The 14,863-nt window shown below is 61.3% G+C and overlaps 2 protein-coding genes across 5 annotated transcripts in view; one reads left to right on the top strand and one right to left on the bottom strand.

Annotated features, from left to right (window-relative positions):
• The first annotated feature begins 4,878 nt into the window (after window positions 1-4,878).
• Window positions 4,879-6,878, top strand: Gpx4 (glutathione peroxidase 4). Its single transcript, XM_026413957.2, has 7 exons — window positions 4,879-5,001; window positions 5,878-5,972; window positions 6,054-6,198; window positions 6,287-6,438; window positions 6,514-6,538; window positions 6,616-6,675; window positions 6,749-6,878. Exons 1-7 carry the CDS (start codon window positions 4,909-4,911, stop codon window positions 6,779-6,781), a joined length of 603 nt encoding a protein of 200 aa, XP_026269742.1. The 5' UTR covers window positions 4,879-4,908; the 3' UTR covers window positions 6,782-6,878.
• A 1,062-nt stretch (window positions 6,879-7,940) lies between these two features.
• Window positions 7,941-14,863, bottom strand: part of Sbno2 (strawberry notch homolog 2) — a 49,799-nt gene continuing 42,876 nt past the window's right edge. For 3 of the 4 annotated variants that reach the window (XM_026413998.2, XM_026413999.2, XM_026414000.2), the window contains 15 exons: window positions 13,647-13,838; window positions 13,147-13,316; window positions 12,595-12,726; window positions 12,006-12,141; window positions 11,815-11,927; window positions 11,635-11,706; window positions 11,448-11,556; window positions 10,990-11,064; window positions 10,765-10,908; window positions 10,031-10,125; window positions 9,865-9,957; window positions 9,534-9,665; window positions 9,295-9,371; window positions 8,944-9,134; window positions 7,941-8,848 (listed from right to left, as the gene is read on the bottom strand). In XM_026413998.2, coding sequence (XP_026269783.2) covers window positions 8,397-8,848; window positions 8,944-9,134; window positions 9,295-9,371; window positions 9,534-9,665; window positions 9,865-9,957; window positions 10,031-10,125; window positions 10,765-10,908; window positions 10,990-11,064; window positions 11,448-11,556; window positions 11,635-11,706; window positions 11,815-11,927; window positions 12,006-12,141; window positions 12,595-12,726; window positions 13,147-13,316; window positions 13,647-13,838 — 2,183 coding nt within the window. In that variant the 3' untranslated portion in view covers window positions 7,941-8,396. The remainder of the gene's footprint in view (window positions 8,849-8,943; window positions 9,135-9,294; window positions 9,372-9,533; window positions 9,666-9,864; window positions 9,958-10,030; window positions 10,126-10,764; window positions 10,909-10,989; window positions 11,065-11,447; window positions 11,557-11,634; window positions 11,707-11,814; window positions 11,928-12,005; window positions 12,142-12,594; window positions 12,727-13,146; window positions 13,317-13,646; window positions 13,839-14,863) is intronic. The other variant, XM_026414001.2, reaches the window with a different exon arrangement.

The following is a 14,863-nucleotide window of genomic DNA, read 5'->3' as shown; positions in this document are numbered from 1 at the left end:
GGAGGGCAGATTCCAGCACTGGAAGGTGGGAGGGAGCCCAGGTGTCTGGAGGAGGGTGTGTCAGGCCAGAGAACAATATGGGCAAAGGCCCTGAGGCTGGACCTGTCTGCCTGGCAGCCTGGAGGCCTGTGCAAGGAGGGGTAGAGGAGGTCCTGCTCAGGTGGGGCAGGTGCTGCGCGCCCTTCGGGGTGGAAGGACAGCTCGGGTTTTCTTTTCAGCGTGCCGTGTCTGGAGCTACTGTGCTGGTAACAGATCTGTGGGAGCCAGGGCAGGAGCAGAGAGCAGGGAGGCATCCTGGCCATTGGTAGGGGTGGCTCCTACTTGGATCAGCAAGGGGAACGTTCCTCAGAGCCCACAGGGTTTGCAGATGGATGGAGCAGTGAGATTTGAGAGAGGGAGAGAGATGGGGAGGACAAAGCTGCCCTGACAGGTGGCAGACCTGGGGGACAGGTGTAGGGACAGATGGGAAATGGGCGTGGCATGGGAAAGGGGCATGGTGTGATGAATGTGGGGCTCCTATGGACCCTGAGGGAGATGCCAGGGAGCAGGCCTCAGCTCCCAGGAAGGAGCTCCAAGCCTGTGCAGGGCAGGGTTCCGGGAGGAAAGGAGTCCTGTGTGGGCAGATGCAGAGTGGAGCAGGGCAAGGAGAGGGTGGGGGTGGGGTGGGCAGCAGATGAGGGCCAGGAGTGTGTGAAATGGGGCACCTGAGGAGTCCTCCTGCTGGCCTACAGGACACCAGGAGGCAAGGAAGCAGGACTGGGAACGGAGGTGGGTTCCCCAGGAGCTTGTGGGCCACAGGGCCCCAAGAGGCTGGCAGGGCCCACCACACGGATGACAGTGACCTGGGCTCACATCCTGGTGCTTCACACCCCTGCCCTCTCTGGCAAAGACAAGGCCAGAAATCAGGCCTGGAACTGATGTGACTCCATTTTTAAAAAAAAAACAGCGGCTACCTCAGAGGAGGGCCTGTCCTCAGGTGGGGGGGGGAATGACCCAGCGTTCCTAGGCACATGGCCACCCTGCTGAGTCATTTGTCATATGTCCTGGACTTAGCAAATGCAAGTTCCTGAAAAGACCAAAAGAATGCTGGAGGACTGGGGTGGTGGCTCAGCGGTAGAGCGCTCGCTCGCTCGCTCGCCTAGCAAGTGCAAGGCCCTGGGTTCCATCCTCCACACCACATAAAAATAAGGGTGTTATGTCCAACTACAACCAAGAAGGCTTGAGGCCTAGTTTCGGTGATTGATAACATTAGGCCACCCTGCAGTTGAGCACAGATACTCATGCAAACAGCCCCCCCCAGCCCAAACCCATCAGTTCACACGTATCCACCACTTGAACTAATCAATCACCCCTATCCGACTGGTTCCCGACAGTGAATATGCTAATCTACGTGAAGACTTGATTTTCCCGCAGTGTGAAATGATTTGCCGTATGATGTTGTGATGCACAGAGTATCCCCCCCAAAACCTATAAATCCTCACTGAACTAAGGGTTGGGGCTCACTCCCTGGGACCGATGTGTCGGGAACGGTTGTGAGTCCAGACTCGAGCTTGCAATAAAGACTCTTGTGTGATTGCATCGGATTCGGCTCCTGGAGGTCTATGGCATTACAGATCCACACCAGGGGCAGCGGGAACAGAAGATCGCAGGGCCATTTGGAAGACAGTCCAGCATGCCCTTAAACAGAGATCAGAGTCCCTGTAGGACACAGCAGCCGCACACCAGGTGGACACCCAGAGCAGGCGCACATGGACCCACGTAGAACCTTACGCAGCATCACACAGCTGGCAGGCAGGGTCCACCAAGAGATGAAGGGTAAGTGTGTGGCGGGTCACAGAAGAACACAGTCCAGCCGTGACATGAACGAGGCCAGACATACAAGGTCACACAGGAATGTCCAGGCAAGTCCAGAGACAGGGTGCGGATTCATGGGTGCCTGGGGCTGGGAGGGGCTGAGGGTAACTGTTCATGGGGACAGGTCTTCTTCTTCTTCTTCTTTTTTTTTTTTAATTTTTGTTGATGTTAGCTGCAGGGTGGGCTGAACACCTGACCCCCCACCTGTCTGGTGCCAGGGAAACTAGCCCCTTTCCGGTCTGCCTGAGGGCAGAAGATGACACCCTTAGCAACTACTGTGTGATCCAATCACTGTATGCCAACAAGGCAGCTTGCAGACCCAGAGACCCCATTAGATTTTGGCTATAAAAACTCTCTCTCGGGCTGGGGATGTGGCTCAAGCGGTAGCACGCTCGCCTGGCAGGCGGGCGGCCGAAAACTAAAAAATAAATATTAAAAAAAAAAATTCTGTCTCTTAAAAAAAAAAAAAAAACAACTCTCTCTCTTGGGGCTGGGGTTGGCTCAGTGGCAGAGCGCTTGCCTCGCACATGTGAGGCACAGGGTTTGATCCTCAGCACCACATAAAAATAAACAAAGGTGTTACGTCCATCTTCAACTAAGAAAAAATTAGAAAAAAAAACCCTCTGGCTTTGCGCGTGTGCTGATGCCACCCCGCCTTGCTTTGCTCTCTCGCTCTTCTCTCTCTTTCCCTGCTCTCTTTCTCTCTTTTCTCTCCCTTCCCTGTTAATCAAGACAACACCACAATAAAGATCTCTTGGTCACGCACAGTGTCATGGTCACTTTCCTTTCAGTTGATTCTGGGATGGATCCAGGGTCTCATTATGTGTTAGGCCAGCACTCTACCACTGAGCCACACCACCAACCCTTTCATTTTGAGACGAGGCCTTGTTAAGTTGCTGGGGCTAATCAGGCTGGCTGGCACATGCTTGGAATCCCAGCAACTTTGGAGGCTGAGGCAGGAGGATCACAAGTTTGAGGCCAGCCTGGGCAACTTAGTGAGACCCTGTCTAAAACTAAAAAGGCCTGGGAATGTGGCTCAGGGTTAGAGCACCCTGGGTTAAGCCCCAGTACTACCAAGTCAATCCACGCATTGGGCCACAGTCCCTGTCCTTCCTCCTGGAGCTGCTGTGGGACCACCAGGAACTCTGCTGCTATAGAAGAACTTCCTTGAGACGATCCCCAGACTCATTTTCTCACCAGTGAAGTGAGATCCTAGGGGAGAAGCTGGGAAAGTCCAGACACAAATCCATCCCAGTGCCTGGGGTGCAGTTCCCCGACCGGCCACTGGCCTCCAGTCCCCACACCCCCTCTTCCACCTCCTGCTCTTATTGCAGTTGGCACCAAGTCAGGAACACAGTGAAGTCCCTCAGGTCCCCACCCTGAGGGCACCGCCCGGAGCTGTTTTTCTGGCAACCACAAGTAAACAAGCTTCTTGGTGTTTATGGCAAAGTACAGTTAAGTAACGGTGAAAGAGCAAAGCTGGAGACAGCTGCCCAGGGTCTCACAGTGTGGCCACGCTGCTGTGTCCCAGCACTCTCCCAGGGCTGGAGGAAATGGGGGACTTCCTGAGAAGGGAGGTGGCTGGTGAGACAGGGACAAGGGGACTCTGCCAAGCAGCCAGTCTCAAAACTCCTGGCCTAGCTGGAGAGAGCCTGGTGAAAAGTTCGTGCCAGCCGGGTTCTGGCATCTGGCTGGCAGGCCCAGGTCTCCCAAGACCTCCCCCAAATGGTACCAGCTCAAGTGAGACCTCGAGGGACACACAAGCAGCGGCCAGTCCTGGGTGGACAAACTGGCTGAGGGAGCTCTCAGCTCGGTGCCCAGGAAGGGGCTGGGTCTTGCTTTGTAGCAGCAGCCAACACTGTCCAGCAGGGACAAGGCACCGGAGCAGGAGCCTCAGGCCAGTGTCCTCAGTACCCACAGCTGGGGACTATGCTGCCTGAGCAGCCCCAGGGCAGATGCTGGAGCTGGCTCAGGACAGTAGGGTCTTTGACTTACAGGACTTGGAGAGAAAGGAGCCTCATCACGGCCAGAGGCTGTGAGCAGCAGGCCATCGCCCACATATCGCCCACATCAGGCAGCGTTTTTTGGGTCCCAGCTTTTCTTTTAAAGGAAATTGGTGAAGATGGGCTTGGGAAATGTGGAGATGGCATCAGTTGGGTGATCACAAGGGGGTACACTAGGGTCCGGCAGTTCTCAGGGTCCTTAGACTGGCGTAGCCTCCATTATCTTATCAATAGGCAACACTGGAAAGTCCCTTATAATTATAGGTGGCTCAAAATATACCTCTCTTAATCTAAATATTGGCGTTTAATTAACGGTGCACAAAGTATGCGAAAATGGATTTACAGATGATTTAAGATTTACAAATCTCCCAGGAATTTGGGAGTGGCAGGCCTGGAAAAGTATGCGGAACTTCTGAACTAAATCTTATTTCCTTGTCCTTTCTTGACGTCTCCTTTCCAGCCATTCCTGACTTCTCCCTCAGATCTCTGGGGTCAACGCTCCCAGCTGATGCCGGGGCACGTGCTTAAGGCACAAGCAAATCCCAAAGATTTGCCCTCCAGGGGCAGGCGCCGTGCGCGCGCGTGAGAGGCCCGCGACCCCGTCCCCGCCCGACCGGGCCCCTGCACCGGCTAGACTTTGTCCATACTAAAATGCCCTGCCTCCGAAAGACTTTTTTTCGGGGGTGCCTTTTCTACTATTTCGAATTCCCCGGACTGGCGGATGCTGAAGCGCTACGGCCAAGCGCCCCGCTACCTGCAACCGCCCGGATAACTGTCCGCAGCCCGCGTGGACGCGGCTCCGGCCCCAGCTCTAACCTTTGAGCATGCGCAGTCACTGACCGCAACAAACACCCAGAGGCTCCGCCCCGCCCCCTTCCACCTCACTGCGGACTGCCATTGGCTGGTTCTGGCGCGTGTCTGCAGCGCCGATGCGAATGACCAATGAGAGTACTGGTGGGCGGGACCGAGGGTGGGCCGGCGAGATTGGCCGGCGCACGTCCATTGGCCGGCTGAGCGAGGGGAGGAGCCGCTGGCTCTGGCCGCCGCCGCGATGATCCTGGGCCGCCTGAGCCGCTTTAGCCGCCTGCTGAAGCCAGCCCTTTTGTGCGGTGCCCTGGCTGCTCCCGGCTTGGCCGGTACCATGGTGAGTGCCGCGTCCGCCTGCCGGCTGGGGCCGTTAGAGTTCGCGCGGGATCACGGCCGCGGGCCGGAGCGTCGGGTGGTCGTCGTCAGCCGGGGGAGGGGGCGTCCGCCGGGAGGGGGTCTGTCCGGGACGGCGGATCGGGGTCGGGTCAGTTTCCGGGACTGCGGGCCAAGATCGGGGCTGGAGGTGGGGCCAGGGTGCGGGGGCATTCAGCCCTGGCGGGTGTAGGTGTTGGGACGAGGAAGAGCTCGGGCCTCGGGTGGCGCCCCCTGGCAGAGCAGGGGCAGCGGCGGCGGGGCCCACGGGACGCCCCACGGGCTGGGCTCCGGTCACGCTCCGCCGCGCGCCCCACCCGCCCAGTGCCGGGCCTGCGCCCGGCCTGCGCAGTGCGTCACAGTCGGTGGCTGGGCTCTCTGGCCACCTGCCCTTTGTCCCGGCCTGGCGGTTGGTGGGCCCAGACTGCCAGGCATGCTTTGCAGCCGGGGGCTCCCTCCCCAAGCTGCTGTAGGCAGGCAGCAGGGCCGGCGCCCTGGCGGCGCTAGGCCGGCGTATGCTGGCGCCGAAGAACGCGTCTCCCGTCGATGGACCCCTGTCCCTGCAGCCCTGAGCTGGAGGTGCAGGCTACCATCCAGGAATGCGAACTTCCCTCCGTCGCTGTCGTGGCAACTTTGGGGTATCGAACCGTCCTCCCACCTCAGTGTCGGTCTCCTGTAGCCCCTCGTGAGCACCATGGAGGAGAAAGAGCCCTGACCTTTTCGTGCCCCCGGGCCCCCGGTTTCCTCCGCACTGGCCTGTCGGGAATCCCTTCCTCCTGAGAGGACCCGGTGGGTTCTGGCTGCGCAGACCTGATGCTGCTCAGCCCCCCTTGCCTTGCAGTGTGCGTCCCACGATGACTGGCGCTGCTGTCGCTCCATGCATGACTTCTCAGCCAAGGACATCGACGGGCATATGGTTTGCCTGGACAAGTACAAGTGGGTACCTGCCCTTGGGGGTGCAGGGTCCACCCAGAGAGGAGCCGCTGACCTCTCCTGACCACTGCTCACCCACTCTAGGGGCTTTGTGTGCATCGTCACCAATGTGGCCACCCAGTGAGGCAAAACCGACGTAAACTATACTCAGCTAGTCGACCTGCACGCCCGATATGCTGAGTGCGGTTTACGGATCCTGGCTTTTCCCTGCAACCAGTTTGGGAGGCAGGTGCGTCACTGCCCAACCCCTGTCAGAAGACTTTGGACCTGGACAGGGCCTGGGGTGCCTGTCGCCCACACCTCTGTTACCACTGCAGGAGCCAGGGACCAACGAGGAGATCAAGGAGTTTGCCGCTAGCTATAATGTCAAATTCGACATGTACAGCAAGATCTGCGTGAACGGGGAGGATGCCCACCCGCTGTGGAAGTGGATGAAAGTCCAGCCCAAGGGGAGGGGCATGCTGGGAAAGTGAGTGGCTCCTGGGGGTGGGGCCTGCAGTCTGGTCATTTGCTGATCCCTGACCTCCTTTTGCTTCTGTTGTAGCGCCATCAAGTGGAACTTCACCAAGGTGAGGGCAGTGGGAGGGGTCAAGGGCTTGGTAGCTTGCCAGGCCCTGCCCCTACCAACACAGGCCTCTTTTCTCAGTTCCTCATAGACAAGAACGGCTGTGTGGTGAAGCGGTATGGTCCCATGGAGGAGCCCCTGGTAGGTGCCTTCTGGGGAGCCAGCCTGGTGGGGGCCCTGGGAGGGGCCACCCCTTACCCACCTTTCCCTACAGGTGATAGAGAAGGACCTGCCCTGCTATCTCTAGCCCCACAAGCTGTGCCCCTGCCGAGCCTCTGCCCACGCCCCCAGAGCCTTCTACCTGGCAACTATGATGGCCCGCCTGCAAACCAGCCTTGCTGGTGGGGCGGGCCTGAGAACCTGGCGTGCACCTGCCAGAGGAAGGTCCTGTGGCTCCGTGGGCTTGGCTCCGTGCCCCACCTTGGCTACCTTGTGGGAATAAAATGTAGAAATCCATCTCTGTTGTACTGCCTGGGGGTGGGGCTCCCTCAGGGTTCAGAGAGCTGCTGTGGGATCTGGGTTAGCTGCTCCCACTGTGCTGATCCCCAAAGCTGGGCCCCAGGGCACAGGCAGGAACTGGTCTTGGGAAAGGATTCCTAGAGGAGTTAATTCTCCTAAGCTGCAGTTCTTCTTGGCAAAGGTGTTAACCCATCAGGAGGCAGTCATTTGAGATCTGCCTAATTCTTGGAGGCTGCATGCAGTCAAAGATGGGAGGGTCAGGGCCCAGGGACACTAGTCAGGGTGACCATGCCTGCCCTCTGGGCTGCATCTTTCCTGGGGTTCCTAGGGGTGTCACTCAATGGTCTTCTCTGAGGTCTGGGCATGGACTGTGGCCAGGAAGGAACTGTGGACCAACATAAGCTGCCGTTTGGAGAGGTCCAGGCTGGCTGGCTGCCTGCAGTTTGAGGAAAGTGGGCCTGACCAGGGGCTGGCAGGGTGGCTGAGCCCAGTTGTCCCCTGGTCTCTCCTGCCTTCTAGGAATACTTCAGGAAAGGCCAGCAGCAGGGGATGAGTCCACTGGGGTCAGGGAGGGGCTGGAGGGATTAGGGGCCCCAAGCTCACCCCTGGCTCCTGCTGTTTGTCCTCCCCTCTCCTGAGCCCCTGGGCCAGAGACCAGGCGTTGCTGAGGGGAAAGCATGTGTGCTCCTTCGGGAGGCAGAGAGGCCTGTCCTGAGCCCTGAGCGCGCAGGGTGGGTCCCCAGGGACATCCAGATGGCTTCCCTGAGGCCTCCCCAGCACTGGCGCAGGAGCTGGTAGGTTTCCCTTCGTGGCCTGCAGTGGCCTCTGTCCACCCCAGCAGGTGTCAGTGCCCTCAGCTGGGGTTTGGCCTGGGGCACCCTCCCACTCCCCGCCATAGGAGCAGCAGACTGCGGGAAGTAGGCAAAAGGCACATGTATTTAGAAAAGATCTCTTTACATATATACACTAGAATTAATTATAAATACTTAGAAACTAGAGGCCACCTGCCCGCAGATCTGGGGCCAGGGAGAGGTGGCCAGGCAATAATTTAGGGAGCGAGGGGAAGGGATTGCATATATATTAATGGGGATCTGCCCCACGGAGCCCCCGAGTGGCGGGGCCTGAGCACCGGGGTTTCCTGAGTTGGGACCACCAGCTTTGCAGCTTTAGGGCCTGGGCTGGGTGGTCCTGTGGGGCCTGGCTGAGGGCCCTGCACCCGGGTAGTCCTGAGTGGGCCTGTGCTGGCGCTACGGGGGTGCCAGTCGGTGGGGAAGGCACTGCAGGGTGCTGGTGGGCCCTCGGTGGTCGCAGGGTCCGCCGGGGCTCCTGCCGGCTCCCAGGGAAGCTGCTGTAGTGCAGCAGCTGGACAGCCATGGTTCAGGAGGTGCCAGCCAGGCAGCAGTCTAGGAGTTGGGAAAAGGCGGGCTGAATTGGATCACACTCTGCCGCTCTGGGCCTGCAGCGCCTGCACCCAGCGGGCCCGAGGGCTCTGCAGGCCCAGCGTTCAGGGAGCGCAGCATGTCCTCCAGCACCTCCTTGAAGTTGATATCGCAGCCCTGGTGCGCCAGTGCGGCGGGGTCGGTCACAGAGTCCCGGGTGCCCAGCAGCAGCGCACCAGGGTCTGGGGGTGGCGCAGGGAAGGCGAAATGCAGAGGTGGTGGGAAGGCTTCCGCTGGTGGGCTGTAGGTGAGGTCCAGCACCTCGCCAGGGCCATAGGGCAGCTCCAGCGCTCGCGGCATGTTCTGTGTGGGGTTGGCAAGGCCCGGGCCGCAAGCACTCCTGCGCTTGACATCTGCGTCCATCTGCCGTAGCTCCTGCAGCACGCGGCGCACGCAGCCCTCAGGTATTTTGATGCCTGCAGGTGGGGTAGGTGGGGGTAGGTGGGGTGGGCAAACGGGTCAGTGCCCCGCCTCGTGGCCTCCGAGGCCTACCGCGCATGTGCCCACTCACCCACTTGCTTCTTCTTGTCCTTGGTTTTGAGACGCACAATCTGCAAGTAGCTGCTGCTGCTGACGTCAGCCATGACGGCGGCAATGCGGCCCCACACGCGGAGCAGGGCCCCACACAGCATGTAGTGGTGCCGCAGCCGCAGGCCCTGCGTGCAGTCCTTGCCCTCCTGCACTAGCCGGCAGTGCTGGTTCCTGTGGGGTGACCATGGTCAGCAAGCTGTCAGGGTCCCTCAGCCCCAGGTGCTGATGGGGTGCCCAGTCCTTGGGACGGATTGGCCCAAAACGGGCTGCCAAGGGGTGGGGCAGGGCTCTGTGTCCAGTGTGCACCCTCCCACCTGGCCTGGACTCTCACCATGCAGTGTGGCTGCAGTGTGTCAGCGAGAAGGCGTAGCCGCTCTCCCAGTGCTCCCGGGCCTCCTCTGCCGTGACCTGGGGACACAGCCATAAGCCAGGGCCTGCAGCCCAGGCAGGGCACAAGAGGAGGGGCCTGCTGGCTCTGCAGCTTCTCCCAGATGCCAGGGAGCTATGGACGAAGGGCTGGCCTGGGGCCTCCTGTCTGGGGAAGTGAGCTTGCTGCCCGCTACCACCTACCCGCCGGAACTTGCGGCACAGGCTGTCCAGGGTCTCCAGCTGGCTCTGACGGCCGATGTTAGGCTTGTACACGGTGAACTGCTTGCCACGGTTCTGTTCTGCCAGGAGGCAGCTAGGCTTGTTGCCCCGAACCTGGGAAGGGGAGTGGTGAGGCCCTGCCCTCCAGGGTCTCCGGGCACGTGACTTCCTAGCTACTCATCGGGAGTGGGCCCCACAGGCAGGCGATCGCCGTCCTGTCCAGCCACAGTGACTGACTGGCCACCCACAGTCACTCTGGTCTTGCTCCAGAGTGTGAGGGGCAGGCAGGTGCGTGGTGCGGGTGGCTGCCCACCTTGTAGGAGAGGTAGAAGCCATCATAGGGGCCTGTCAGCTCCAGCGACTTGGCGAACGCCTCCTCCCACTTCAGGCCACGGTCCACGCTGATCTACCACAGCAAGTAGGGCATTAGTGGGGCGGAGCCAGAGGCGAAGGCTAGGAGCTGGCAGCACCCTGCTCACCTTATAGAAGACCACCTGCCCGTCCTGCGGGTGCCCGGGGGCCAGGAACACCTGCTGGCTTTCCTCGTAGATCTCGTCGATGCCGGGAGCCAGGTCTGGGAAGAAGGCAGGGTGGGGTGGTGAACAGAGCCAAGGCCTAAGAGCCCCAGGGCTGGGCCCGTGACCCTGGCACCATGGGTCCAACCCAGGAGGCCGAGTTGGACCTGTGCTTTGGGAGCCCTTGATGACGCCACTGAGGCAATCCCCAGGTGACCATATGGGACAGATATGACTCGGTATCTGGATGCCATCCAGGGGCCACTCCCTCCACATGTGACCAGGCAGGCCCTGTGGGCCTCAGTGCCCTGTGCTGTGCAGCTCTGAGGGTCCCGTGTGCTTTGTGAACCAAGTCCTCTCTGCACAGTCCCAGCTGACAGTGTTCATCCACAGGGTGCTAGCCAGGTGGCCAGCAGACTGGCCAGCAAGGCACAGATACCAGCCTCCTGCCCTCAGAGGGGGTTTACAACCACTTATGGTGAACTTCTCGAAGGCCAGAGTGTGGGGGCACAGGGCCACTAGATGGCCCTAGGGTAGACAGGAGCCCAGGGCAGCCTGACCTTGAATCCAGCTAGCACCAAGCGCTTCCACCCGAGCTTCAGCATCCCCAGAGCCTCAGCCACGTGGGTGGGCCCGCCTCCCCGGGACCCTCCTGAGGCACCGCCTCAGCGCTCCGGAGTCCCACTGCGGAGGCTCACCCAGGATGCCCATGTCGTATCTGCCCTCCTTCTTGTCCATCTCGATGAGGTGGTCAAAGGTGTCTGAGAAGTACTGGAACAGTGCGTTCTGCTTGTGGACCTCCAGCCCCAGGATGCGGTTGAGGAACTTGGTGATGGAGCAGTCTGGATGCAGGAGGGACCAGGTCTCAGGCTGCACTGGGCCACCTGCTCCCCTGCCTGTGCCCAGGTGCCATGGGGACTCACCCTTCTCCACGTCCAGGCAGCCGGACCGAGACTCCCGCCCGCCAATGCCGACTGACAGCAGGCCTTGCTTCATGTCTGCAGGAAGGGGGCTTTGCATGCTGATCCCGAGGAGCCCGGGAGGGCCCCCAGCCCCCTCCCCAGCCCCCCAGGCCCTCCCAGGCCCTTGCTGCTCTCCCAGCCACTGCCGGCATCCATGTGTAGGATGGGTGTGGGGGGCAGTCCCTGATGCTGAACTCCTGGGGCCGGGAGCTGCATTCTCACAGGAGCCAAACAAGAGTTCCGGAACAAGCACGGACGCCCTGCCCTCAGCCTCAGCCCGGTGGGGGCTACTGGGCCCTTTGTGTGAGTGCGGGAGGAGTCTTTCAACACAAAGCCAGCCTGCAGAACTGGTGCCCCAAATTGCTGAACTCTGCTGCTCTGCTGTCCTCCCAGAAAGACCCCGTGTATCCCCAGCTCACCCCGGAAGAAGGCCGCGTCCCCTCCAGGGTAGCCGCGGGGCAGGGGCACCTTGCTGTCTGTCTGGCTCAGGATGGTGCTGAGGACTCGGCTGAGGGCCCGGGCACCGTACTGGAGGCAGGAGGTAGGGAGTGAGTAGGGAAGAGTAGAATGGAGTCCGGCCTCCCCGCCTCGGCCTCCCCCAGGTACCTTGTTCTCAAAGTTGTATTTGCTCAGGTCCCTGGACTCAGTGGCACGGCGGTCTCCGTGGGTCAGGGCGCCCTGCCGGGATTGGAGAGGCCATCTGTGTGTGGCCAGGAGGACCTCCCCCAGCTCCTGGAGGAGACTTCCCTAGCCTGCCTGGCGCCCCAGCCCTAGGCCCCCGCTCACCAGGCTCTCCAGCCGCTTGGCCACGATGGAGGCGAACCGGCGCTCCCCAGCCAGCTCGGAGATGAGGAACACATACTCGGGCGCTGAGACCTGGTTGGACCGGTGGGTGCGGCCTAGGGGCAGAAGGGCTCTCAGGAATAGCCTGAGGGGACACTAGGGCAGGGGCCAGCCTTGTTGGGGGCCGGGCTCACCAAACTGCTGGATGGCACGGTCAGCACTCCAGGGCAGCTCCAGAGTCATGTGTACACGCCGCCGTTGGTTCCTGACCCTGCGGTCTGCTTGGAGCGAGACGCCAGAGCTGGAAGCCTCAGAGATGATGGCCACAAGCTGGAGGTGGGGGAGGGGGTCAGTAGGCTGGGAGCAGGGCACGCGCCCTGCCTCAGGCCTGTGCTGCCCTGTCCACCCAGGGTTACCAGGACAGATGTGACAGCCTTGTCCAAAGAACATCCAGGAATACAAGAGGTCTGGGGGTCACTCATGTACATACGGACACACGTGCAGAGACAGGAGTGCACCCCCACACTGCGCAGGCACAGGGGTGCACACTCACACACCAGCGTAGGCACAGGGGTGCACACACACACACACACACACACCCGTGTAGGCACAGGGGAGCACACTCACACACCAGCGTAGGCACAGGGGTGCACACTCACACACCCACGAAGGCACAGGGGTGCACCCTCACCCCACACTGTCCCCCTTGAGGGGACACCTGAAAGGGAGGGTGTCTGCAGCCCCGGCTGGGTCCAGGCCCCTCCCTGCCCTCCCACCGCACACCTTCTCGCCACTCATGAAGCGCTGCTTCTCCCTGAGGTTCACATGGTCAATGGACAGGCCCTGCTCTGCCCGTGACTCAAAGGCCACCGTCCCGTCGGGCCTGGACACAACACGGCCTTTCCTGCCGGTCATCTGTGGCGGAGGCAGGGAGCCCAGGGGCGGGTTGTCAGTGGTGTGACACCCAAGGATGTCCCCACCTCCCCACTGGTGACCCTGGCGTGCTGGCTGTATGGGAGTGGTGGGGACTTGCTGCACCCTGGGCAGCATGGTCTCAGTTGGCCCTGATTTTGACATATCTGAAGATTTACATTTCTAGCTACCGGGTACACAGGTAAGGGACAGTAGATAAGGGACAAGAGGTAGTGGGTGAGCCAGGCCAGGCCAGGGCCGGAGGACGGTCCTGACCAGGCAGCCTATCTCCTAGCCCAGCTGCCAACTGGGCACTTTGTCCAGGGCCCTGTTACTGTCCTGGGGTCTGGCAGTGGCACAGGGTGACCACAGGGGCTGCCACCCAGAGTCAACCAGAGCCGGGCTGACCACAGCTCTGCTCACCTCCGCCACTCGCTCAGGACCCCCAAGCTGGTCGATGAGCTCGTCCAGGGTGTTGACGGGCAGCTCCCGGCCCAGCGCTCGCACCTTGGCCAGGAGGTCCTGCTTCAGCCGCTCCACCCGTTCCAGGACACCAGGACCATGCAGGTCCCTCTGCAGGGAGCACACAGGGCCTGCAGGGCAGAGGGTCAGGGTGGGACTCAGCCCCGCATGACATAAACCCCTTCTGGATCAGCACAAGGGGCAGTGAGGGGTCCTGGCCAGCCTGAGGGACGGTGGGAGCCGCTGTCTGAGACCTGTCTTCCCCCAGGCCGGCTGGGGTGCCAGCCCTGGCCTCCTCTGGGCCCAAACTGCATAAAAGAGCTAGGTCCCCTGTGGCAGGCCGTGTGGCCCTGCCCTGAGCCTCGGTGTCCCCCCTCCACCAGGAGGCTGCACCCACCACCAGAGCCCAGGGTAGGGCGGGACCAGGACTGCACTCAACCCTGACCCAAGTAGACCTCTACCTCGGTCATCTGTGGGGAGCCCTGTGGTGTCCACAATGACCACATCGTCGTCCACCAGGGACTCCGGGGAGGAGTGGAAGTCACTGTCCAGGCCAGCGTCTGACTCGGTGCTGCTGTCATCACTGATGTGGATCACACCAGCCCCCTCCAGCGCCAGCCTGGGGACCTTGGTCCCACGGCCCCGCGGCCGCCCTGCAGTGCAGGAGCTGGGGTCAGGTGGTGCCAGACAGTGGGGCAGGAAAGGCAGGCCGAGCTGGGGCAGCAGGCGCAGGGCACTCCCAGGTGCCGAGCCAGGTGGGCCTTCTGGGGAGGGCCTGTCTGCATGCCCACTGCCCTGCTTCTGCTAGGGCCCCTTGCTCCTCCTGGAGTGAAGGGTGCCTTGGCAGAAGCCCTGTGCACGTGATTTTGGCTGTTTTCTTGTTTTTTGGGGGGTCTTCCTTCTCAGAAACCTGTGTCCCCTGTTGCTGGGGCAGGGCGTAGGGGACAGGAGTACCTTGAACATCCATAGCTTAGTGTTTCTCATGAGGCAGCTCTGGGCTTCCAGGCAACGCTGGCCTGTGGGTTGGTCAAAGGATGTGCCCAGAGCCCCCAGAGGGGACAGCAGCATAAGGGCTTTATGTGCTGCTGCTGCCTCAGGGCTGACCACCCTCGAGGCCTGGCGAGTGGCAGGAGAGGGTGGGTGTGGGCAGTGGAGGGCCTCAGAGTGACAGATCAGCCCTTGCAATCCCAGCTCTGTGCCCTCAGGCCTGGCTTCTCTTGGCCTGGCTCCTCAGGTGCCCTGCAGGACCATGGCCACCCTCACCCACATGCTGATTGTGACTTCAGGGTCTGGGGGACGCTTTCTGGGGCCCCAGCCTGGTCTGCGCAGCCAGCAGGGCTCACTGTCTGAGCAGCGCAGGACCCTGGTGGAGCCCGGAGGCCTCACCTGCCTGGTGAGGGTGAGGCTGCCGCAGGCCATGCGACAGCTGGGCAGGGCCCTGGGCTGCTCTCCTCAGGGTGGGCAGGGGCCTGAGGCTGTGCCTGCGGGGCTCCTCAGGGAGCCTGTGCCAGTGTCCCCAGGACAGCCCCCTGAGCTCCCCTTGTGGGACAGGGGCTGACCATGCCCACTGGGGCAGTCCTGGGCTCCTCTAGGATGTAGGGCAGGCCCGAGTCAGGAGAGAGGCCCTGCAGGCTCTGGAGGGAGGATGGGAGCAGGGGGAGGGGAGTGGGAGGCCGAA

Source organism: Urocitellus parryii, chromosome 3 (assembly GCF_045843805.1).
Source record: "Urocitellus parryii isolate mUroPar1 chromosome 3, mUroPar1.hap1, whole genome shotgun sequence".
Classification (NCBI taxonomy): Eukaryota; Metazoa; Chordata; class Mammalia; order Rodentia; family Sciuridae; genus Urocitellus; species Urocitellus parryii.
Note: the sequence above shows the minus strand (reverse complement) of the source record. Positions and strands in the feature narration are given on the sequence as shown.